Source organism: Dermacentor silvarum, chromosome 9 (genome assembly GCF_013339745.2).
Source record: "Dermacentor silvarum isolate Dsil-2018 chromosome 9, BIME_Dsil_1.4, whole genome shotgun sequence".
Lineage (NCBI taxonomy): Eukaryota > Metazoa > Arthropoda > Arachnida > Ixodida > Ixodidae > Dermacentor > Dermacentor silvarum.
Window position 1 is genome coordinate 119,113,049 of NC_051162.1, and position 25,899 is coordinate 119,138,947.

At 47.2% G+C, this 25,899-nt stretch overlaps 1 protein-coding gene and 1 non-coding gene across 2 annotated transcripts in view; both read left to right on the top strand.

Moving 5' to 3' along the window:
• The first annotated feature begins 2,011 nt into the window (after nt 1–2,011).
• LOC119463852 (neprilysin-1) overlaps nt 2,012–25,899 on the top strand; it is a 35,699-nt gene continuing 11,811 nt past the window's right edge. The window contains exons 1-8 of the mRNA XM_049655410.1: nt 2,012–2,299; nt 3,485–3,657; nt 8,271–8,418; nt 9,383–9,672; nt 10,913–11,140; nt 14,016–14,285; nt 15,815–16,004; nt 22,137–22,343. Coding sequence (XP_049511367.1) covers nt 2,012–2,299; nt 3,485–3,657; nt 8,271–8,418; nt 9,383–9,672; nt 10,913–11,140; nt 14,016–14,285; nt 15,815–16,004; nt 22,137–22,343 — 1,794 coding nt within the window. The remainder of the gene's footprint in view (nt 2,300–3,484; nt 3,658–8,270; nt 8,419–9,382; nt 9,673–10,912; nt 11,141–14,015; nt 14,286–15,814; nt 16,005–22,136; nt 22,344–25,899) is intronic.
• On the top strand, nt 6,203–6,275 carry Trnaf-gaa (transfer RNA phenylalanine (anticodon GAA)). Its single transcript has one exon. It is a non-coding gene; the product is annotated as a tRNA-Phe (tRNA).

Below are 25,899 nucleotides of genomic sequence, written 5' to 3' on the forward strand. Positions count from 1 at the left end.
CTCCCAGAAAGTACGTGAAGTGCCCTAAAAATGCTACCGCATTAAACAAGGTGCGCACACACTAACTTATACACGCCCACAAAGTACACTAAACAAAGTTATCTACTGAGTAGTAATCGACGCACTAATTTGGGGCTACTGTGCGGTCTGTCATACTGGGATCTTAGGTAGCGTTAAAACGAGGTCTGTATCCCGTATAAGGCAAAATACTACCTATAAGCGTTTTAGTTGGGCGCATTTCAAAGCCTGGATATTGCCCTTTGAGAGAGAAATCACTTTATAGCTGGTAATGCAGGACAGGACGTCAAAGACCAGATTTCGGGGCGCTGCTTGCAGCGTTTTCCAGTGCGTCGCGGATGCAAGGTACCACAAGGTATCTGTGGTACCTTGCAGTGACCCACCACTTTCCGCCATTGTGGCGGCTACCTCAATACTGCTCACATCTTACGGCACTGCTTCGCCACACTACGCCCTCTGCCCACCTACAAATGCCTCAGCGCTAAACCCACTGCCCAGTATTCTTGAGTGGCTCACTACAGTTTGGTTTGGTGCTTATATGTATGGCACAACCCTCTACGGGGGATCGGCCATCCACAGCCCCTTCGTACGAAGATAACACAACATCATCGTCATATTTAAGTCCACTGGAGGACGAACACATTTCCCAGCGATCTCCAATTGACCCAGAAATGTCCTTTTTCTCAAAGAGAAGAAACGCCGGCAGTACAGTAAGTAATTGTCGATCGTTTCTAATGCGTTGCTGAAATGGCACAAAGGGGAAATTGCCAGACCAGATCGATGCATGTATAAATTTAGCCGTGGGACTCGACATCGCAGTCTCGTTAATGTCACTTCTGTCTGTCTGGTGTTGCAAAATTTCCTGCTCCAAGGAAATTTTAAGTGGTGCAGTTCCGTGGATGATGCTAGATTTGATTTGATGTCAAAAGGGTGTTTCTTTTGGCTGTGTCACTTCGTGTCCGCTTCATATTCAATGTTCGTTTCGTCCCTATTCCGTTCTACTGTACTTAGCACAAGAAAAAAAAATGAATGCACACCAACTAACCCAATTCACAGCTCTTCTAAATGTTTCTTCTAAACCTAACAGGCGTGATAAAACCCGTCGTTGGAAGCAGGGTAAACACAGGGCCTCCAATAGAATCCTTGGCCAACCTGTCCGCCGCTTCATTCATAAATATGACTTTGTGGCCAGGTACCCATACTAATTGCAAACTTCGCAAATTACTTTGAGCCAATGAGTGTAGAGTTTTTATCATATGCGACTCGATGGGAGTAGTAAGTGAGGTGCACAAGGATAAAGAGTATGTGATTATTACCGCGGTTGTTAGGGAAGGCTGTAGCTTACGCAAAGCTAGGACAACAGCTAGGAATTCCAGTAGCAATATTGGAGTGTAGTCGGGGAGTCGAACAGAAAAAGACCAATCTAATGACGATGAAAAAAATTCCAACTCTGGCCTTTCCCTCTGCGAAGCATCCGTCGCTATAGTTACGTTTATGTGGAGCTGATTCAAGTGATCCTGGAGTAAGCCGTTAAGAATATGGCCAGGGAAACTGCCATTCATAGTTGGGGTATGTGTCATTACAAGTAATATCTAATGAATTCGGGATACTGCTTACCGTAATTATGTCACTTACACGTGCATTTAACGGACTCAATAACGATTGTGTTCACCTGTGGCGTGTGAAACCGAGGCCATGAGGCTCCAAAAAAATAAAGCTGGTTGACTGTTAAAGATCGACTGGGCCCTTCTTATTGGAGATTCATAGAGCCTTATAAAGGTTTGAACGGTGAGTATTTTAAATTTCATTTCTAGGGAAGGTAGTCGTGGATCATTGTAGAGCACGGCGTTTGCTACTTTGGCAGCCCCGTGCATAAGCGAAGTGCTTCCCGCTTCTTCGTCAAGCCCGACAGTGGGTACATGCCACGGCTACTGAGGTAAGTAATCATCACCATCAATTACAGAGAAGAAAAGAACAACGTCAATCGACAGCCATGAACCAGGAGGGACTCGTGAACCGCACGTCTTCGGCCGTGACGAGGTCATCGTCGGTAGCGGCGCCTAGAGAGCAGGAACAGCCACAGGTCTCGTCACCGGTCTTAGGAGGTGGCGGCGCAGCCACTCGAGGCCAGCAGATAGCTGCCGTCGCACGTCTCATGTTCAAGGGATTGGGCCCGACCGCGAGCTGCGTCCTGGCCACCGCCTTCGTAATCGGGGGCCTCTGCGCGGCCGGTTTGGTCGTGTACGTCACGCAGCGGGTCATTTACGCGCGCATCGAAGAGGTATGCATACGCGAGCGCTTGTGGTCGATTGAAGGCCGGTAAAGCGAATTTTTTCGGTGATTAGGACTCTAGGGAAAAAATTGCAAAGATGCGCTGGCGGAACCTCATGGAAGCAGGTTACATTAATCATTGCAAGTTGGGTTAGCGGCACCTCGATGTCGCTGTATAGTACAAATATGTCTATTCTTCACGGATCGCACGGTTGTCTTTAGACGAGATTTCTGTAGCCTGTTGTATGTTCCAGCGCACTGTGAAATGAACTGGATTATGTGCCCTGACTCGAAACCGAAGTCGATTGGCTATCTGAGCATACGGTGATGATGACTTCCCGAATCAAGAACCAAAAAATATTCCTCCCTGTATTGTGCTGCTTAGAGAAGTACCGACACGAGATTTCCGACTTTTCATGTTCTTGCTGCAAATGAAGGTCACTGACATCGAAACCTTGGAAAAAAACACTGCAAACCCCAGAGTGCCCTCAATAATTCGTTACATTGGCTTTCAGCGAGGTTTCGTTTCCCAGGTGGTGTATGGGCCGTGACGTCGTGGCGTAGGAGGCGGTCACGTGCATGGATTACGTGGTAGCAGAACATGCTTCTACATCGGGCAAATCAATGAGTAGGAGCATAGCAGACGACCGAGCGAGGCTAAGAGAATTGAATTCTGTAGTCTTACGTGCCAAAATCACGATTTGATTATGAGGCACGCCGTAGTCGGGGGCTTCGGATTAATTTTGACCACCAGGGAATCTTTAACGTACCCTCAATGCACGGGCGTTTTTTGCATTACGCCCCCATCGAAATGCGGCCGCCACGGCCGGGATTCGATCCCGCGACTTCGTGCTTAGCAGCGCAACACCACAGCCACTAAGCCACCATGGCGGGTGCTAAGAGAATGTCAAAACATCGCGATGTCCTGCTCCCGCGTAGTCAATGCAGGTCATCGGCTACGTTATGACGTCACGACGCATATGCCTGCTGGGTTTGCTGAAAACCCATATAACTAATTTTTCAGAGCGCTATGGGGCTTGCCAGTATATCTTCCCCCAAGGTTTCGATGTCCAGGACCCTCATTTCAGGCAATGAAATCGAAAAGTCGAATATGTCGTGTAGCCCAATAGCAGCCCAATAGCAAACTCTGTCTCCGGAATTCCCGAATGACGTGTTTGCATCCGCGTGATCGCAGCACCAGCGCGTGCGCCAGTATCTGCGTGATGTTCTGGGAGAGACTGGACCGGAGCGATACCCGGGCGCGCCGTTTCCGCGGCAGGCGTTCATATTCGCCTGTCAGACCGACCACTGCACCAAGGAGGGCAAACATCTGCGCCGAAACGTCGCCTGGAGCCTCGACCCCTGCAGGTGACTGCGACTTCAGCGCGCCGCCATCGTGTTCATAGAAAAAACTGGGCGTCTGTATATATAGAGCACTCCAATAGAGATTTTTAGAGCGTTTGGCATTCCCGCATTCCCGAAAAATCGGGTGATTTTGGAGAATTGCCGGATGGGCGGGGGCGTTACCGTGAGCGGCTGGAGCGGTGCAGCCACCTGGTGGCGCAGAGCTCAACCTGACAATCTCAAAGTTAAAATTGCAGTCATCATCAACCTATATTTATGTCCACTGCAGGACGAAGGCCTCTCCTTGCGAGCTCCAATTACCCGGCCTGTCTTCCAGCTAGCCGATTCCAACTTGCGCCTGCAAATTTCCTAACTTCATCACCCCACCTAGTTTTCTGCCGTCTGCGACTGCGCTTCCCTTCTCTTGGCACCCATTCCAAGGTAGATATACCTGGTAGCGAAGCTTTCATAGAAGCCCATACGTTCAAAACATGGCGGTTCATCGGCGGTTCGTGGGGCTTAGCGCCATCTGTGTGAGGAGGGAACACTTCCGGCGGAAAAAAAATGTGACGTAATATCCGTTAAAAACAGAAGTGACGTCATTTTGTTCTCAAAGGCGCGAAATTTGTTTTCGGAGGCAGGCCATTACAGCTGTATATTCAAATGCCCCGCCATACGACTTGCTGGGCGTTCCGAGCTTTCAGCACGGAAAGCGAGGCAGGAAAAGGTCTGCCGTACGGGTGTCGAAATCGCATCCCTGCACTAAACATACTTTCTTTGGAGGCCGACGAACGCTTTTGGCGTAAAGTGCTCGTCCTTTCGTCGGACGCGAAGCCCGTCGGCCAGCGCTGTCGCACGAAAACAACTAAAGTGAAGGATTATTTGGCGGTCGCAACTTACTGCTTTTGACTGAACAGGTTAAGAAACAATGAAACTACCCGCGTCACCAAATTGAGGCAAACGTCGATAAGCAAAACAACACAACATGTGAGGGAGGCGTATTGCAACAGGTGAGCGTTACGAGCGCGCCTTTCTGCACACTTCAAGAGCTGCATTGCATTGCAACTGATAGCGGCGTCAACGCCCGCCTCTATGGATGGGCGCTCTTGCGGTGGGCGCTGAAAAAAGGTATTCATTGATAATGATCAAGTGAAACAGAATTGTCACTTCTTTTCTAGCCATGCGTATATAAAATTGATCAGGAACTTTATTTTCGTTGAACGAATCTCTGTGTCTCTCTTTAATTATAAAACGCTTTTTTCTTTCCCAATGTTTGTTCCCTCCAAACATAGTCGCGCTTCAATCGCTGCTCCCATAACCACCCTTGCTGATGACGGTGACAATTTGTTCCGAACCGCTTTTCGCCCGAAGCTTCGCGACCTATGTGAATCGACCTTGCCCATTCCGTAACTCTAATGGTCCACAGGTTATCCATCCTACGCATTACATAGATAATACATGGATAATATATCAAGTTGTTTTTGAATACGGTTAGGTGGTCCCAAAAACTGGGCATGATGCAAGTAGCGCAAGCTGGAATTTGTTAAGGCTTAAATTGCCCAACGCCAGGCCTTCTCCGCAATGCGAGCTTGTATGGCGAGTCCCGAACGTCAGCCGCTACAGCGCACCCCAAGGAGGCACAATAGACAACCCACGCTGCGCAAGTAGGGAATACGTAGTAAATAAAAAGCATTACTTACGTGGCCACTTTATTAAGAAAGAAAATTTTGCTTCAGCTGTGTTCTGTTGGAAAGTGCCCGCTTTCAAAAAAGTGTGTGTGTGTGGGGGGGGGGACAACTGGCATGCTCTCCCCCCCCCCCTCCCACACACACACTTTTGACTGTGGAGGGGCAAGTGCCCCCCCCCCCCCCCCGGGAAGTACGCCTAGGCCTCGAACGACGCTGGATAGCCAGATATCTGCAAAATGCTTCGCATAAATAACATCGATTCCCGCATTGCGTGGAACCGGCCCAATTTTTTTATGTATCACTTTTAGCATCTTACAACAAACGCTAGTACGACTGATGACAAGCTAACTCTCTGTAATCTCGGTGCTGTGTGTGTCCCTGTATACCCTTCTGAAGTCGTTCCTGCATTGCGCATTTGGGCAAAACACCGTGTTTATTCGAAACAGTGTATCATCGAGCGGCCCCCAATTTGAGCTTTACTGGAAACCATTTCATTTCCCATTTTGTTCCGAATAAGATAAACGCGAACTCAATTCCCGTGCCCAACCCAGCGCAAATCTCTTCGCTATTTTGCAAAAAAAAAATGGAATGATTGCGGAATCCATCCAACTCCAGAATAGCCAGTTCCCAACCTTGAATAGAAGCAGTTTCATGCATCGCATTAATTTCCATCGCCAAATCGCTGTTCACATTGTGGCTTTCTCTCAATCCTGGACAGTTGAATACTGTCTTGCTGTGTTCCCTTTTTTTTTAATGGTTGCGTTCTGCTCGGTGCGCTTCAGACCAGAAGAACAAGGAAAGCGGCAATAAAATAAAGCATGCACCAAGGGCAATTCTTTATCTATGATACACGTGTCTCTCGACAGCTGCGCTTACCGCCTGCCGAAATAGCTCAGTTGGGAGAGCGTTAGACTGAAGATCTAAAGGTCCCTGGTTCGATCCCGGGTTTCGGCATTAGTTTTAAATTTTATTATGCGTTTTTTTTAATATAGCATGTTCATTCAATCAGTGAGACACCCAATTTCCTTACTAAATGTCCTCACTTGTAAAGGAAAAGAATAATAATGGAAGCTTTTGTGTCAATGGAACCAATGTATGCAGCTACATCTTGTCGGTGCCTAGTTACGCATTCATTTGGCCAGAGTAGCAATGTGACTTCTTGGTATGGCATCATAATCCGAGTTTTTAAGCGCGAATAAGGCTACATACAAGAAGGCACACAGGGCACAAACGGCGCTAACTTCCAAACAGTGTTGCAACTTGGCGCCGTGCGTGTCCTTTGTGTCGCGTCGTATGCGCGCTAAAAAAACAAAAATAAAACCTCAGATGAATATCCATTCAAAATACGGACAGACAAATAATGAAACAGACAACACAAGTTTTCGTGTTTTACCAACCGTTCCTATTTTTGTCAATGTTCGTGCGCCTGCTTTCAAGCATTGTTACGAACTCGCACAACTTTCAGTCGCAGTACAATAGTTATACGTGTTTGTTTTTCATTTCTCCAAAACTACTTTTAATAAAATAATTGCTTGGCTTCCTAGCTACTCGCTTGATTATCGGTGTGTCACTATAAGGTCACGCCGCGAGAATATGCAAGCGTTTCTGATAAGTCTGAGTTATTTGGTGGTGGTGGTTTCATTTCGAGTCACTCAGTCGCGTGCTGAAATAGCTCAGTTGGGAGAGTGTTACACTGAATATCGAAAGGTCTCTGGTTTGATCCCGTGTTTCGGCACACATTTATTACGATCTGCTTTTATTTTATTATCATTACTTTATTTTTGCAATGCTCTAGCGACGTAATCGTGTTGCTGCCGAAAACTTACGCCAACAGCAAAGTAAAATATAATTGGTTACTGCAATATTAGCTGTGTTTGTCTGCTTGAGCTCTACGCCACCAGGTGGCTACACCGTGCAGGCCGTTCCCGTTTGTGCCTTTGCCCTGTCTGCCCATCCGGCAAAACGCCCAGTCCGATTGCGTTTAACACTCTACGTCCCGACGCAACGCCTCTTAGCTCCTCTTTTTTTTTCTGCTGGCTACGGTCTTGTACGCCCGCCGTTTCAGGGTAATTCCTTTTGTTGCTCCCGTTTGTGGTGGGGAGGCGGGAGCTCTGATGGGGTGTGTGAGACCAGTACGTGGATTCGTGTTTGCTGGCAGAAGGGCTGACTACTCTGAGACTGAAAGCACGTTGGCTTCCGTTTGAATCATCAGCTGTTCTCTTGGGTCTGTTCATCAGCACCACCTATCACATACTCGATCGTCACCGTGTGATCGGGTCATGGCAAGAAAAAAGAACAAGCAGCGAGAAAATAGCAGGACAAGAGAGACAGAACAAGGAGAGCGCTGACAACGCTCCTCCCGTCTCGTCTTTCTTGTCATGTTATTCTCGCGCTATTTTATGTCATGAATCGGTACCGACAAGCTCAATTTCACACCTTTATACATCGGGATCGATTTTTTTTTTTTTTTGGGGGGGGGGGGGGCAAACAAAAAAACCAAGCAGGAAGCTGCGACTGAGGCGCGTCGTGCGCTTATTCTGACAGCGTAGGGAGATATGTGCTTCTCCGTGATTAAGTTGGAACCCCACTGCATAATATGTTAATATGTCCTCCTGCAGCCGCCGTCGACGTGTGTCGTCACGTTTCACGATGCGCATTTTGTAGCGTAATATAAACAGGAATGGACCTAATGGCCAACCCTCTTTCCCGTCGAAGAGTCCGGAAGCTTCCAATTAGCAGTCTGCTCGAGGCTGTCGTGTAACCGTACGCGTTTCTCTTGCACTCCTGTAGTCCTCGCTAGGACTAGATCGGTGGACTGAGTCGAGAACCTGGGTTCTCGATTCGTAATGTTCAAATGGCAATATCGCGTACCTGGCGAATGGCCATTTCATTGGCTAACGGTGCAGTGTGTTAACGTCTGCATACTGTATGTGTGCTTCATGTCGGCAGGGACTTCCACGAGTATGCATGCAGCGGTGACGCGAGGCGGCCCTCGCTCAGGGAGGACGCGCTGAGCCACTTTCTTATCGAGGTGCGCTCGGTCCTCGACAAGTGGGGTCAGTTCCGTTGGACTAGGACACCGCCCGTGCATTCAAAGGTGAGCTGCTGCTAGGCCCAACAGGTGACACCATTGTTTGCTGCGGAAATGGTTTAATATATCTATCATGACATGCATAGCGCTGGTATGCCATCTTCATCGGCATCACGAGGACACAATAACAGTGACGGAAGGACGACGACTGAACTATAGCACATCGACGGCATGGCGTTTTTTTTTTTCCTTTTTTTTTTTTTTTTGGGGGGGGGGGGGGGGGGGGGCTTCTGTAGTTTGTTTGCTGCACCTGTTCCCACGTGCCGGCTGGGTCTGAGCCCACAGTGTGATTTGTTTTGCATGGGTCGCACCTGGTCGAGTACGCTTATATCGAAGCCTGCTTCGTGAACCCTCCCGGACTGCCGCCCTCACCTGCTGCTGCCTTGCCGAATATCTGAAGCTAAAAAAAAAGAACTAATTACTTGCTCGGTGTTGGAGTGAACCTCGGTACACCAGCGCAGCAGCCCTTGCTGTAACCATTAGGCCACGGTCGCGCGTACTACTTCCATCGTTCGAACGTCCACTAGCTCTGACATTACCGCCGCGTGTGTCACATTACGTACAGCCCGGGAGCGCGCCTCAGTTTCTTTTATGCCCAAGACGCGAGAATGTGCAAAATGAACCGCTTCACGTAGATTCCACTATATATATTATATGCGTGCGGCGTGCGTCTTGGTGGGCGTGTTGACCTTCCATTGCTGATGAGGAAAACTGGCGCTAACAAAGACAACTCACAGGTGAAGAAAAGACGGAATGTAGCGCTTGTCCTTGTTTTGTTTTGTGTTTTTTTTTTCCCCGTGCGTGTTGTCTTTTTATTCGCGCCAATTTTTCTCGTCAGCATCTCCGCCCACAAAAACGCGGCGAAGGAGCATACGAGCACAACGTGTCCGTTTTGGCTCGGGACTGATGTTCTCGTGTCATATAGAGAATATCAACTGCTCAACTAGGTACCTCCACTATTCGCGCACAGGCTTACCGGTTCTTCCGCGCCTGCCACGGCTCCAAGCACGACCGAGAGACAATCGAGCACGACCTGGCGCAGTACCTCCGCGGCGTCGACAGAGCCCACAGGTTGCCGGAGGCCTGGGCGGCCGAGGTGTCCCGCACGCTGCAGCTGTTCCCGGTGTTCGAAATGAGCGTCGCCGCAGTGTCGAACACCTCCTGCATCGTGCTCAAGGAGCCCGACCAGTTCGACGAGGACGCAATGCTGGGCTTGCCCACCATCGTCTCGCGGAAGCACCGCGAACTGGTCGGAAAGATGTGAGTGCGGCGGCGTTACAATCTCTAAAAGAGGTATATTTTATAATTGCGCATACCTTAGGTATCAGACGCGAGAGAATTCGTTCGACTACCGGTCGTATGCCCACTTTGGTGAACCCTGTAGGTTCCTGGCTTCTATTTCGTGCTATAGGGCCCCACAGAGGGCGCCACACGCTGTCTGATTTGCAAGATGACAAGTCTGCTCGGTTCGCCTGCACCAACTGATCCCATGGAGTAAGATAAACAGGAACGCAGACTCGCCGTTCTTCTCGTTCTACTCCAGGCGGCCGGAGAGCCCGCCTGGGCCAAAATGCTCCGCAAGGCTCCGGGGGGTTCTACGTCGCGCGCGCCCGCCTGACCGCTGTATCTTGAAATCCATCTGCGGCGGGGACAAAGTCCGCCTTGCGCTGTGTTTTCGCGGCTTAGTTCGCGTTGATACGAGCGGCGGCACGAAGGTGAATTCGCTCGCCGCTGCTGCTGTGCTTACTCACTCCAGCGTTTTGAAAGCGAGTTTCGCGGTCATAGAGTGAGATGCGTTCATGTTTGCTTGTGCGCGTGATACCAGCTGTCCAATAATTTGCTATCACAATCGATGCTTCGCCTCTCGGGCGAAACTGCGCCTTGATTTTTCATCCATTTTCATTTCCAGTAATACTGTCATTGCTTTAATTCAATTAGTAAGTACAAGTAATTTCCCCTATTTTGTCCTTGGTGTCATTGTTTGCTTCTATGTATATATATATATATATATATATATATATATATATATATATATATGCCTCTACCACGTGACCGGCTTCCCCCACTTCACACACATACACTATGACATCCCTAATGCTAACACATCAAAAACGTAGCAAAGAGATATTAAAAACCGGAGTCGTTACAATCATTGGTAACTGCACAATATACAGATATACGCTTTCATGGATTGAAATATCAAGGAGATAGGCAGAATGCTAGACTGCTATGCATGTATATACCAATGCCTGATCGATTAGCTCCGGCAGGCTCGGTGACTGTTTTTCACCACCTCGTGTCGAAGGGGATGCCTATAGAAACAACAGTGATCATCCTTGGCACATTGCGCTTATCGGAGCAGTGACGTCGCTTGATTACGCTGTGACCACTATGACGTGGGGACTATACAACTAGTTACCCTGTCTGAGTGGCCACGTACTGTTAATTGCCGCTGTTAATTGAAACAACGCCTCTAACGATGCGCTTTCCTCTATCGAAGGATGAAGGCCGACACCAAGTCCGTGTACAGCGCACTCCAGTTCGCCTGGTCGCTGCGGGCCTTCGGCGGTCCTCCGGACGACGCCCTCTCTCCTCTGAGCAACTTCTCGCAGACCACGGTCAGCGCTTTGAAGGCCAAGTTGAACGGAGAGTGGCACTGGGATAGGTTTCTGGCGGCCTTCTTTCTCGGACACTTGGACGTGGACGACCACACGTGCGTCATTGTGAGGTACGTTGGCCAATCGGGATAATGTGCATGTGTGGGAGAGGGGCGCAGGGGTAAACGTTGGTGTGGAAATCATGCCGTCGAAAGCTCCATACGAAAGAACACGCATTGGACGTTGCGAAATAATCACTGCTAGTGAGAAAGAACTGGGGAACCATGTGCAGTCTCGAGCGAAAGTTTCAAGACCACCTACGGGTGCCGCGAAAACAAATAAAGGGATAAATGTTTCTTAAGATATTAGGTACAAATTAGGCACCACAAACGTGCACACACTAAAATCAAGTGGCGCAATGCGCGATCGCGTGTTCGACCAGTGGAGGTGGTGGTGGTGGAAAACTTTTATTGAGAAGGCCCGAAGTAATCAAAATTAAAAAGCAGCGTTGTGGGCGGCCTTCAGGCTGCCGGTTGTGGCGTCCAAGCCGTGCCTAGTCGCGACGTCCTCTGCCCAGGTCACCAACCGGAGTTAGAGATCCGGCTCGGTGCTGGACAAAGCAGTCTCCCACTGCTGCGGACTGGTTAGGTGCCAAGAGGCAGGGGGCAAGTGTGCCGGGCAGGAGAATAAGATGTGATCGTAATCGGCGCGGGAGCTGTCACATAAGCGGCAGGCCGGCGAGTACGTCCCGGGGTGGAAGAGGGCAAGACGTGCAGGAGTAAGAAAGGTGTGGGCCTGAAGATGGCGCCACAAGTGTTGGTGGTGCTGGGAAAGGGATTTGTGCGGTGGGGGGAAGGTGGAGCGCCTGTCCTATAGTTACAGACTGCCCATGACTGTACGAAAAAATAAAACAATTTTTTTCACCGCTGCTGTGGTCCACAAGCTTTTGTCCACGGTGGTAAATAACTTTTACACAAACCCGCTGGACTTTATGGATCATTCGCTACTTCTATCTGGGACACTACGGATCTTATACGGGAAAACTGCCGCTATCTATCGGAAGCCTTTGGCAAATCGGCCATGCTTAAGGGGAGCTGCGGAATGACCGCCTCGGTAACGGCATCTAAACTCGGCATCTAAATCAATCTCAGTGTGTTAGGTTGGAAAGTAAATTTATGGAAGACTATACTCCAAATGTGCAAGGAGGGCATCACATTAGCGGTTCGTGTCTGGTTACCTGTAACGTGAAAGGGTAGCAAACGCTGCTTCAGATGCCCGGTTCTACACGGGAAAAGTTACCGTTGGATTAAGCGGATTATATTTTTGCAGGAGTCGTACGCTTGCGAATTGTCCATAACGTCATATTGTTTCCTCTTTCCGTGAGCGCAATATCACTTTTTGTCGTTTCCTCTTGACGCCTTCGCATGCTTGCGTGTGTGGGTCTCATGTAATCATCTGATATTAATAATAATAATAATAATAATAATAATAATAATAATAATAATAATAATAATAATAATAATAACAATAATAAGTTTATTTACCATCGGGGTTGATGGGGGGAGGTAGAGAGAAATGGCATGCTTGACTGGCTCTTTCCTCCCAGAACGAAAATGCATTTTGTTTCTTTGACTTTCCGCATCAGCGTGAGCAAAACATGCATAAACAAATATGAAAGATTAAAAAAATCGTGGAGCAATAAGAATACATCAAATGCACTAGCGCCAGCCATCGCTAAAGTTCGTTGTTTATATGCATACGTGCCAATTTGTCCCAGAAAGCTTAGCATATATATCTGCTTTTATGAAACTGATACGGGGAGTATATGCATAGGTCAAGGAAAAGCAAGAGTGTTTATTTACACAGTATATTACGCGCCCACAGTATATTGCACAGTATACACAGTATATTACACAGTATATTACGCGCCTCAATTAAGGCACCGTTGTCGCGGTCCTGCGCAAGCGCCGCGTAACATATTTTTACTAATTATTTATATATCACCCATTATTTAGCCAGCGCATGAAAACAGCTTTCTTTTTTTTTTTCTACGGGATAGGGAGTAGCGTTTTTATCACATCACAAGGGCTATACATTTTATTTAGGCGAATGTTGACACTCGACGTTTTCTGTGGTTATTACTGAAGAAAAGCGACACTTCTTTCGAACAATGTTACTGCGATTGGAAAGCAACGAAAAAGTCAGCTATTCGCTGTGATGAAAGACAGGTAATCAGTTCATGTTTGTCATATGTAATTAAGGCCAATTGAGATGTACGTTTTTTTTTCTTCTTCTTCTTTTTTGCTTTTTTAATACGGCTGGGCAGGACTGCATTTAGGCTCCTCCGTCGCAAATCATAAAGTGCAGATCATTAAATGCGGCCGCAATGTTACCTCACTGGCTGTTTTGATTCTGTCGCTACCGTTGCTGTAAAATGCCAGTTCACATGTTTGAATTTAAACAAAGAACTACGTAACCCATGCCGTGTTCGCTCGCTAAAGTTACTCCTATATGCGATGGCCGCAGCGGGCTTTTATGCTTTCCCACCCAGCGCAATCATCCAACATGGCGTCTGCAGAGCTTTAAAACATTCCTATTTTTTCTTTCGTGCTGCTGGCTCTTCTTTATCCTAAAATAAAAAAATAGCCACTCTTAATTTATCAAATGATGTTGGCCCACATCTTTACGTCAGCAACTGAGTTGCAAGTACATCTAGCTTGTCAATGATAACAGTGTTAGGAAGCAAGCACGTAGCCCGCTATTGCAACAACGATGTTGCGCACGCTCTGGTGGTGATCAGCGCTACCAGATGGCGCTGCTAGACGGAACCAGGGCGCTACTGTTCACATTTAGACCTCCGGTGTTTCGTATACATATGCTGACAAGCTAGAGCTCTACTAATACTAATACAAGCTAGAACGAGCCAATGCCATACTAACTTGCCCATACGAGTCCGTTCTTTCGTAGTGGTGCTTCAATGTGTGGCCTTCCTGTAACGTACCGCAGGGCCCCGTCGTACACGAACCACGTGGCAGAGGTGACGAAGGAGGCGAAGGCCGAGACGGTGCGGGCCTACTTCAGCTACTCGCTGCACCTGCACCTGTGGCCGTTCTGGACGCTCCTCGACGGGGACAAGGAGCAGCATGAGCAAGCGTGTGCGTTGCTCGCGTACCGTCTCTTCAACTTCGCCTTCCTCGAACACTTCAACGACACGGCGCGCATGGGAGTTGTCGCCAAGGCTGGCCTGAAGGAGGCCGTCGTGCGGAACTCGTACCGGTGAGGCGGTCCTCCATGAGCATTCATTCATTCATTCATTCATTCATTCATTCATTCATTCATTCATTCATTCATTCATTCATTCATTCATTTCCAGACAATGAGCCTCATGCAACGTGCCACCTTCACCGTCCTTTCGAAATCAATGAGTCGTTCCTGCATTGCACAAAGATGGTGAAGAGGGCATGCAGGTTGGAAGACTCGTTGGTTACATTCCTTCATTCATTGAAGTCAAACCAAACTAGTGTTCTTCAACTTGTTACCTTCACCGCCCTTTTCTGAATGGGTTCATCAATACATCAATGCATGAACAAGAATGGTGGAAGGGGGCAAGATGAAGAAGACACATTTTTTTTTTCATTGCAAGATGAACTATAGATAAGGCTAGCAAAACTTCTTGCTGGGCGAGTTGTTATATCTTAATGACAGTCTGAGGGGCGCAAACACGTGCACATGCAAGGTACAGCTGTACATTGCATGTGTATTTGTTTGCGCCTTTCAGATTGTCATTACGGATAAGGCATTTTTCTTTCTTAATTAGTTTTTCGTTCACTAATCTACATCTATAATAATTCCTTTGATAATTCATTCATCCCTTCCATCATCTTTTTTTTTTCATACGTTCTTTCGTCCATTCATTCCTTCCATTGTTCTTTCAAGCTTTCTTTTCATATTCAATGCAACATCGCATAAAAATCACCTAAAGCCGCATGACAGAAAGACTTGAAAAGTCTATTCGACGGCAGCCTTGCATACCAATGGACGTGTGTGCTTTTTACTCATCAGTATAGTTAAATCCATCACTCCCGGCCACGGCGGCCGCATTTCGATGGTGGTGAAATGCGAAAACACCCGTGTACTTAGATTTAGGTGCACGTTAAAGAACCACAGGTGGTCCAAATTTCCGGAGTCCCCCACTACGGCGCGCCTCATAATCAGATCGTGGTTTTGGCACGTAAAACCCCATAATTTAATAAGTTCACTCCATCACCGGCAAAGCAGGGTAGGGACTAAACATGGCAAGAGCGCAAACGTCACGAAGTTACGATGGCGCTGACGTCACTTCGTGTGCAAGCTAAAAAAATTGTTTTAACTGTAAACGCGCATGGGTTTTCTCTGAAGGGATGATTAATACAGGTAGCATAAATTTTCAGAACCTACTTTTGAACCATTATTGTTCAAAGCGGCAAGCAGCGAGGAAGAAAAAGTTTAGCAACACGGTCGGTCACACATCTTTTTCATACTCTGCCCGTTGTTCTACAAACATGCAGTATGCTTTAAACGCGCTGGTGTTCAGGGGTTCAGTGAAAGGTAGCGGCTTTATGATGTTCGCGGAATACAAGACCACCCAAGTCACTGAGCCTTCTTCAGCCTGCGCACTGCTCATATTATGGAGCCATCCTTTGCTGCTCATTTGGTGGCCTTTGTAGCCTGTAGCACGAGTAGCCTCACCTTTGCAAAACTGAACCCATGTTATAAGCTTTAATACTATTTTTATTAGTCCTGCCAATCTGCCCCTTATATCCTAGGATTGCTATGCTCCAGTCTGAGGACATACCGAAGGACGTCCGGGAACGAGTTCTGGATGGCATCGCCGACACGGACAAGTCCTACTTCAACCACATGGATGACGTCGAAGCCTACTACGAACCGACACAGCCTGTGCCCGTGGACTGGCGACACATCCTGCCGGCCTACCTGGAGATCCGACACAGTCTGGTGAGTGCTTTAGAACCTTCGGAGCGCCAATTAACTCTGGCTGCTCAAAATTTAGTGTATGAACATATTTCGTACGTCTCCAGCGCATAACTGCAAATATACTGCAGCAAAAGACGTTGAGTGCATTTTAACATTTAGCGTATTCTGTTGGCGTCCACGGGTGTGAACTCCGCGTCTAAAATGTTAAAAGAAAGAATTTTAGGTGCAGCGCTAGGTTGTTACATACCTCTTCTGCGTTCTCGTCTTTTCCGCTGTTCGCTAATTCAAATTATTATACACACGTGTTAAAAAATTATCACGCGATAAGACACACAAATATAAATGTACAGTGCACATGCGCGTTCTTTTTGCAGTCCCCTAGACCAGTCAGATAAATGATAAGTATTTTTTTTTTTGCTACGTTCTCTGCAAAAATTTATTTTTTTATAATTTGTTTAGAAAATAAAACTATTGATTGTTTGCTGATTGTTTATGGTTATTACTTTGTTAACACGTGTGTATAAATATGTTTCAAGAAATCATATGAATTAAACAGGTGCTAGCTCGCGCTGTGTGTGGTGTGTGCTCCGTCTGTAGCTCTGTCCCTGTGCATAACAGCGCGATTTACCAATATATGATGTGTAACCAACTGACCCAAATTTCAGCTCTACCGGCACCGAATAAAGCATACCGGGATCCAACCACGGTGGGCCGAGCCCGCCGAGCACAAAGTCACGTTTTAGGCCATAGAGTTATTATACTAACTCTGCGTTTTGAAGGGAGCGTATACGAATATTCGAAACCTTCGAATAACGAATTAATTCGATTAGTCTTCGAATCGAGTAGCCACTGCTCGTAAATACGAACGCTTTTCCAATAATTTTCGAGTATTTCAACACAGACGTCAATTTTGCTGAATCAAACATAAAGAAAAAAAGTTCAACAAATCTAATTCCCGCGGGCATATATAGTGTATGCAGAAAACATGAGAACTCACGTAGTGGAGCAGGCGTCGTCAGTTAGGTAGCCAGACTTTACCGGCTGTACAGCGATCATTCGCGCTCTCTGAACTGTCCTGTGCATGCGAACAAATTGCTTATTAATTTCAAGTACTATACTCTCAGGTCCTTATGGCATTGCAGAGAGGGGCAGGCAAACTACACCACACAAATCAGTACACACAAGAAGGCACAGTTTTATTGCGATAGCAATTTATATGGACACTCCAGGTGCATTTCTGCCGTCAGTGCGCATCTCCGCTGCAACTGCGTATGTGGCGGGAATGAGTTGCATACGCAGATGCACGCAGATGCACATACGCATCTAGACTCGGCCCCAACGCAGAGCGATCTGCGTTGGGGGCCGAGTCTTGATGGCGTCGGCGACTCGTAGCTTTGTGCGTGCTGTGTGTTCTCGGCGCTCAGTTTGCGTTGAAGCGATAGACAACACGAAGGTCACTTCGCTCGCTGCTGCGGCCACGCTTCCTCGCGCCAGCGCTTCGACAGCGAGTGTCCGCGGTCATCGATGGTGATGTGTTCAATGTTTGCCATGCGCGCTGACACCATGGTAGTTAATGCTTCGCGTTTCGGGCGAAACTGTGACTTTGTTAAGTAAGAAACAATTCAGAACAAAATAAAAGTTAATGAAAAGATGAGAATCCTAAAACCAGGGGAAACCAGCGTTTTGACAGCGAGTGTCCGCGGTCATCGATGGTGATTTGTTCAATGTTTGCCATGCGCGCTGACACCATGGTAGTTAATGCTTCGCGTTTCGGGCGAAACTGCGACTTTGTTAAGTAAGAAACAATTCAGAACAAAATAAAAGTTAATGAAAAGATGAGAATCCTAAAACCAGGGGAAACCAGCGTTTTGACAGCGAGTGTCCGCGGTCATCGAGGGTGATGTGTTCATGTTTGCCATGCGCGCTGACACCATGCTTGTTAATGCTTCGCCTTTCGAAAGGCGAAATTGCAACTTTGTTAAATAAGACACAATTCAGAATAAAATAAAAGTTCATGAAAATATTAGAATACTAAAACCAGAGGAAATTAAAAGTGCATAATGAGAACTATAATGGGAAACCATGAATAGCATCACGCAAGCAAGGTTACATTTGTTTTAAACAGCAAACAACATGACTTTGTTCCTAATGCTCCCATTTATGCTTTTAATAAACAACGCCTCATAACGTGCAGTGCAATAATCGAGAGAACCTTGCTAACGTTATGAACACTAGGACGCGAACATATATACTAGAAAGTTTTAGTTATTGCGCACCCAAAGTATGGAGACGCGAAGCACCGGCTTTTAACAAAGGAATGCAAAAATGGTATATACAATATAGCAAAAGGGGTACAAAGGGATACGAGCATGGTGTGGCGCTTTGGGTGTGCAAAGGTGATTACTTAATGTCGCTTCGGCACGTAATCTGAAACACCCTATTAACTATAAAAAAAAGATTTTTTTTACTATTCGAAAACTATTCGAAAAGTATTCAAACTTGATTCGATTCGATTGTTACACTATTAGATTAGTATTCGATTCGGTCTCAAAAATTGCCTTTCGCACACTCTTATTGTGTTAGACCTTTCTCGGGCTTTGCCTGCTGTTCTTTCTCCATTTGCTGATCTCAGAAATGAACTCTCTCTCATCGGAAGGCGAAGGGGATGACTTCGCCAAGAGTTGGCTGGCGAAGGCTGGCTGGTTGCCTGATGTAATGCTAGCTCCTTGTTTACTTCCTTCCACCATGTGAAATAGAACTATCTGGAAGAACAAACATGCTTTGTGTTTGGCGCATTTCGTCGCCGCGGTTACCGAAAAAAAAAAGAAAGAAAGAACACCGCGAAAATGACAACTCGGTGAAGAAAGAGTGAAATGCGTCTCCATCTCGCGGCGATCGGTGAAAACTTATCCTGTTCGCTTCACAATGTGGCCGCGGGGGAGCGTTAGTGTAGTCAACTTGCATCGAAGTTTTCGTTTACTTGATTTTCGCCAGGACATTCGACTCAATCGACTTCCTTCTTGAACTGATCAGGGACAAACTGGTCGCTTGGCCTCACGTGGTAGATCAGAATCACGCTTTAGGCATAAATAGCGAAATTCTGACCAATCACGTGAGGGTAAGCGAATGTCTCTCTCCGAACCGTTACAGATGTTGTACTCGGAGCAGGAGTTACCCGTAATTACCCGTAATCAGGCGCGGATCCAGGGGGGATGTCCGGATGTCCTGACCCCCCCCCCCCCCCCTCAGATTTCTGTATCGCCCCCTCGCTGATAGGGGGATGGCCCTGTCACAAAAAATATGGCCACCAGCATTCTTCAAAATTATTTTTCGTGAGTACCAGTGGTATCAGCCATGTAGAAGTAAAGGTATAACTAGCTCACAAGCTTAGTTGTACTCCGTAGGGGTGTGGTGTCGCGAAGATGCCGTAGTTAATTTTTCTCATGAACACCTTGGACCTCCTGGCACCGGCCGTGCCTTACTCGTCCCGTCGGTGGCGTCGAATGAACGAGGGGACGTCCCTTTTACCAAGGACGCCGATGTCCGCGCGAGCGCCTTCACGCCTGATCAACTTAGTTCCTCATTGGGGTGTCATCAGTTGCCTCATTTGCTGTCATTGGTTCCGCGACCAACCTGCTTAATGAAAGAGATCTCTCGCTGAAGTGTTTATATATAAATAATAGCAACTAACAGCTAAACTAGGAAGTACGCATGGGCAACTTTTTTTTTAACTGTAGCACTCATTGTGATCGCAGTTACACGTTGACAATATCCAGTACGAGCACAGTACCGTTCGTACGCTACGAGTTTTTCATTGTAACTTCGCAGTTTTATTGTCGTACATTAAGCATAGGAAGCTCAAAGCCGCCGGATTCGTTTATCTGAGTGGACGTTCTCGCGGACCGGGCGAAGCTTCGAGCAGCGGCTGCGAAGTCGGGGAGCGTGACGTCAGTGGCCAACGCCAGCGCGCAGGCCTAGGAATTTAGGATGGCGTCGCGTGGTTAGAGAAACGGTGCAGATGCGCGCCTTGCGTAAAAGGATGACGTCGCGTGGGAAACAAAACATAAAGACGCTGGCTCGCGCTCTCGGCTACTACGCCACATCGTTCTTCTTGTAGGTGGCGTCGTGAGTCTTCATACGCGGTGATTCTCATATCGTAAACAACCAGCGTAGTGGTTGCCGCGTTTGACCCACTTACTGCACTTACTGCATTCAATAAAAAAATAATTGTTCAATTTTAGTTAATTGGGCTGCTCACAGCGATAATTATCATCTCAGTTTGTGCCCCCTGGCCACATAACTTATTTGCACAGGTGATCTTCGCGTGCCTCCCAGTGCCTAATTTTAAGAAAACCATAAAGCTTAGTTTTGAACAACCTGTATCATCAGGCACAGCCGCCAAGCACATGGCTGTATTGGGTAACGTACTTTTCCTATAAGCTCGGAGAAACCGATACCTGGCTTCGCTATAGGGCTTCTTCCTCTTTCTACTGTTTTGCGTGCCAAAACCAGTTCTGATTATGAGGCACGCCGTAGTGGAAGACTCCGGATTAATTTTGACCACCTGGGGCTCTTTAACGTGCACTACAACGCAAGCGCACGGGCGTTTTTGCATTTCGCCTCCATCGAAATGCGGCCGCCGCGGCCGGGATTCGATCGCGCGATCTCGTGCTCAGCAGCGCAACGCCTGAGCTGACTGAGCCACCACGGCGGGCTACAGGTGTTGCCCTAGCCGTATAAAACGTGGGTTTATCGTGAGCAGAAATGGTGAATTTCGGTAAATGATAAAGGCTACTATCATCATCATCATCATTGACAGAAGCTGACCCCCCCCCCCCCCCCTCAGAAAAAACCTGGATCCGCCCCTGCCCGTAATGCGTGTGCTGTCGGCAAAATACCCGTGCCAAACACCTACAAGTGATATAAGAAAGAAAAAAAATGAAGTTGGGCCCTTCGGTGTTTCGCTACACTTTCCGCGCTAATTCATTCAACCGAGACTCGGTAAAGAAACGTAATATATCTAGAGGAAACGCGTGGGCAAAATAGCGCGATCGTCATTCAGCTCGTGTTATCTTGATGCTTTACGTCCGGCCTTTTTGTACGTGTAGAATTTTAGATGGAACTCAAGTTCTGCTGGGGTTGTTTCTACATACGGTCGACAGCGACCTCTAGCTTAGCTTATCCTTTTTCTGAAACTGGCTCTTAATATGGAAATAGTACGTACATGCGAGTAGCAGACTTCAGTGTATTGAATCAACTGAGTCATCAGCATTGCGCAGATCTCAAACTTGACTTGGGAAGCGGGGCCAATAGTTATCGTTTTCTTAACGTTGTGTGCCCTGTTTCGTGAACTTCCTTTAGACAAGTTGTGTGCTTGTAAACCAGCACGCATTACTCCTCCTGGCTAAAACAGCAGACGAATGTGCTGACACATTGTCTTTTAGAGCGATAGCTCTACTACTCCAGGTACAAACCAGGAAAACGCCTGGTTCCGTAAATCATACCTTCAAGCTCAGTCAAGGTCACACTGGGCCTTAGCCTACCACTACCGGCAGCTGCTGCGTACGCCGCGTGGGCGCCCATATCTTCAAAGCGATCTGGGATGTGTACAAAGTGCGCCGAGTGCTGGTAGCTTCGTATGCGCTGTGCTTTCGACGCTTAGTTCGCGTTGAAGCGAGACGCAGCATTAAGGTCAATTCGCACGCTGCTGCCGCCGCGCCAAGCAGCGTCTGTGTGTTGTCTTGATGTGCAGTTGTAGATGCGGTAGTTGCTGACGGCGCCGAGCAGCGTTTGTATCCTTTCCCCAAAGCAAGAAAAACCATGCTATCGCTCGACAAACTTGGTTTAACGGCGTTCAACCACGGAAAAAGTTTTCGCTGTTCGCCGCTTCGAACAACAGTTCTTGCGAAGTAATTATGAAACCTGCCCGTAACGAAAATTCACGCCATTAAAGTTTGTCAATATTTGTTTCTCGGTGCTGAATGTGACAGCAGCGCCGCCTTGTCGGTGTCACGTCGCGCTCTGCAACATGTCTGTTGTTTTAAAACGAAGGGCGCTGTGAATGTAATGCTGTACGGTTCCCCTGAAGCGGGAACTTTCTATAGTCACCTCGAGGATCACTATATATAGGGTACTGGCGCGCGTTTATGACAGGTCACCCACTGGCTGAAGCGCGTGGTCGCGTCGGGAGGTCGAGTGTTCGACACCAACCTGGACCTGGCGTGTCGCTTCGACCCGGACACGAAGACCCTGGGCGTACCCATGTCCATCGCCGACGTGGAAGTGGGCGGACGGGAATTCTTCCTGGACATTTCCACCGTCGGACTGCTCATGGCTCGGTCGATCTACAGGATATTCCAGGCGAGTGCATGTCGCGCCGGTCCTCTCCATAGTTTCGTAATAAACTCGCTAGCCCTAATCATTATCGGAATACCAGCGCAAGAGAGACAAGACACGATACGAAAGCGGCGCAACGTGGTGCCCCCTAGCACCGCTATCGCACAATGAAAAAAAAAAAAAATAAGCTCAAACTGCGTTAGTTGTCCTAACTAGTTTTAGTGCAACATACTTGTAGTCAATTGGGCAACCAGAGTAGGCCGGTCCCTCGACATCCCCGTTGTGTGTGTGTCCCTTTTTCATACGTACTCTTACATGAGCGCATACCTTTCTAGAGTTTCTCGATGAATCATTTAGAGCCCAAACCACCGTGGCCAAACTAAGCTTTCATAATAGAAATTAGTCATTTGGGCTGTTTGTACGAGAAATCGTATAGACACCCCGTCTGTGAAATTGGCGTCATTATGAATCGTAGCTGCGAAGGAAGCGAGCTCCGGAGCAGGGCGCCTGAGGTGGAGAAGAAAATCGCCCCGTTCGCGCTCTTTTCGTTTGTGCTTCGACGCCGCAGTTCTCGCTGTGCTGTAGGCTCCTAACGCTGTGCATGTTCGCGGCGTCCATAGGCTTGCACGTAAGCCACGTTCACGAAGTGTAAACGTCACTAGCGTTTTCTCTTCAGCCAATCTAGCCTGCGTTAGCCCTTGTTCTTTTGGCTCGATCATTAGCGTTTTGTAAAAAAGTTGAACTTGCATGCCGCAAAACGTCCTTAGTTGCTCTGGCCAACAGCAAGGCTCTCTACCACGTTCATCCTCAATACCTGCCAAAGTTGCGCGAGTGAATAACAGCAGCCGATCATTTTGTTGACAGTGTGCGCCTTTTAACTTAGCATTAATCGTATATTGAAACATAAGAGTTAGGCTATGCGCAATAGCCGAGACAGCTGTAAACAAGAATGTTTCTCGCATGGGTGCTTCGCAATTTCATAAGAGCAACAGAAAAGTATCGCGAGGCTCCAGCTTCGCTGCTCGAAGTCAACGCCACCAGGCGAGTGCAGAATGGCTAAGTGCGCAATGTCCAATTGAAAATTTATGCTGTTTTCCGATAGCGTAACGAGAGCACGAAAATGCGTTTTCTTAAACTTTCTTGTTGCCTGCTTTGTTATGCCAATTTATGTTCCCGCGGAAGTATTTGCGTATTGACACGTGTACTTATTTATCCTTTTCTCGGGGACTGTATTTCACCCAGTAACAATTTAATGTTATATCGCTCAGCGCAAGATGCACCTGCATGATTGGAACTTATACTGGAATGTTATCGATGCTTCTATCCGTTGTCTGTTGTCACCGAAGCTTGTGTAATCCTTTTGTGTGCGTGACGCCAATTGTGTAGTACTTTCTGGTAGACACGCGCGCACTGGCGATTACTTTGGAAACTTCGATGACTGTTGTATAAAAGCCAATGCGCTTGACCCGTTGATAAGATCTTCGACGATCGCCGACTTCGCTCGCCGCTATCGTTGTGCTTTGAGCGTAGCCTGCTTTTCGGGGCACAGGTTCGCCCAATGAGGAGTTAGTTTCGCCATTCGCAGTTTTGCTACTGTGTTCTTTACCGTCACTACCACGTGCCAGTCAGCTTTCGCTTTGCAGTATAACGACAACTACGCCATTCTCCCCGCTTGGCGAGCACCCGTGAAACATCCCACAGTTTCTTCAGAAATCGATCAGCAGCAGCAGCAGCAGCACCCGATTTTTATGTCCTCTCCAAGCGATCTCCAATTGCCGCTGCCTTGCGCTAGCTGATTCCAAGTTGTGCCTGTCAATCTGTCAGTACTTACTCGCTTGACTATGCATTATATGTACGGTCTTTCGTTTTCTGGTGAAACCTGATAATGGCCGATTTTCGCAGCCCGAACAAAATTTATGAAAATCGGGTTACACCTATTTTATCCTTGAAGGTGCACCTTTCTTAAACATTAATAATGAATGCAAGTGTGCCAAAACAAATTAAGCTGGCCAACTTCCGTGAGCAAGTGGTCAATATATATATAATACATATGGTAGATCTCTCGTTTTAGATGAAAGCTAAACCGATAACCAGTACATATAGAAATATATAATATGCTTAGCGCCTACCGACGTTGAGTGAATGAGAGCCTGTGACTTTTTTCGTAGCCGTGTTTACATGACTACGATAATGGTGCATTGCATCGCACGTAGCATGTATGTAAACGGAGGTAATGCGCTAGGAAGCGAAATAACTCGGCGCTGGCGTTGCACTGCATTGCCAACGGTATAGTTGTGACAGTCAGAGGATGTTTGCGCATCTGCATTACGTTCAAACAAGGGTAATTCCATTTATTTCGCTTCAAGAACGTATATTTGGAACCAATGAAACAGGACAACGAGCAAGGACGAGATCCCCGACAGGTCTTAGGTTGGACACAGAAATGTTCTCAATGCATATGATAACGTACGTCAAGAAGGGTTTGCAAGACAAAAGTATCACACCTCTTGCAAAGCGTGCCCGTGTGCACTATTGTTTGTACTTTTCCGTTCTCGAAGAAGTGCAAAGAACAAAGTAAGGAAGGGATCGACGAACCCTTTTTCTATTTGTTGTTTTTGTTAACGTGGTTTGCTTTAAATACCATATTAATGCCTGACAATCATAATTTGTAGAGGGGAGCTCGTCGCATGATTTGCGAGCAGCTTCCTTTCCGATTAGATGTCCCAGTAACTTATTTAGCTTGTTTAAATAGGACGTTCGTGGCCAAAACGGGTTCATAGTTTGTATCTGTGTTAATAGTTTCTGAATGCTACAAGAAGATCCCTAACTTTGGGCTGGCAGACAACATAACCCCCGATTGGTCCCCAGTTTTCATCTTTAAATAGTACCATCCGGTTTTTACTCCCCCAATTTATATATATATATATATATATATATATATATATATATATATATATATATATGAACACCCGGAAGCCAAGGACGCTATTCGTCCTGGTTTGATAATCGAACCAGGAACCAGCGCCTATCCGGGTTGGTTGCTCTATCATCTGCTAACCAGGAGGCTAGCAGATGACACAGCAAGGCCGAATTTATCGCCCACTCGAAGCCAATTAGGGACTTAATTAGTATATGGCTAATGATTTAGACATTTTATGGTAGTACTGCCATGTACAGCGTCCGTTCGCTTGGGTTGTCGATTAATTCGGCCTCGCTCTGTCATCTGCTAGCCTCCTGTTTAGCTCAGATGATAGAGCGACCGCCCACTAAATACTTTGATCCCGGGTAAACGCCTAAGTACTTGTAACTGTCAACGAACCGAAAAGTGCCGCCGTCAGTATTAGACGTGAACTAGTTAGTTTCACGAGACAACCGCATCGCTTTACATTTGTTGGCGTTAAGTTTCACAAGCCACGTGTTACACCAATACGAGACATTATTAAGGGCAAGCTGAAACATTGAAATGTCAGGCTCGTTAGAAATTTCCCGGTAAAGAACACGGTCGTCTGCAAAGAGCCTTATGTTTGAGTTAACAGAGCCGGGTATAGGTCATTAATAGAAATGAGGAAAAAAAAGAGGC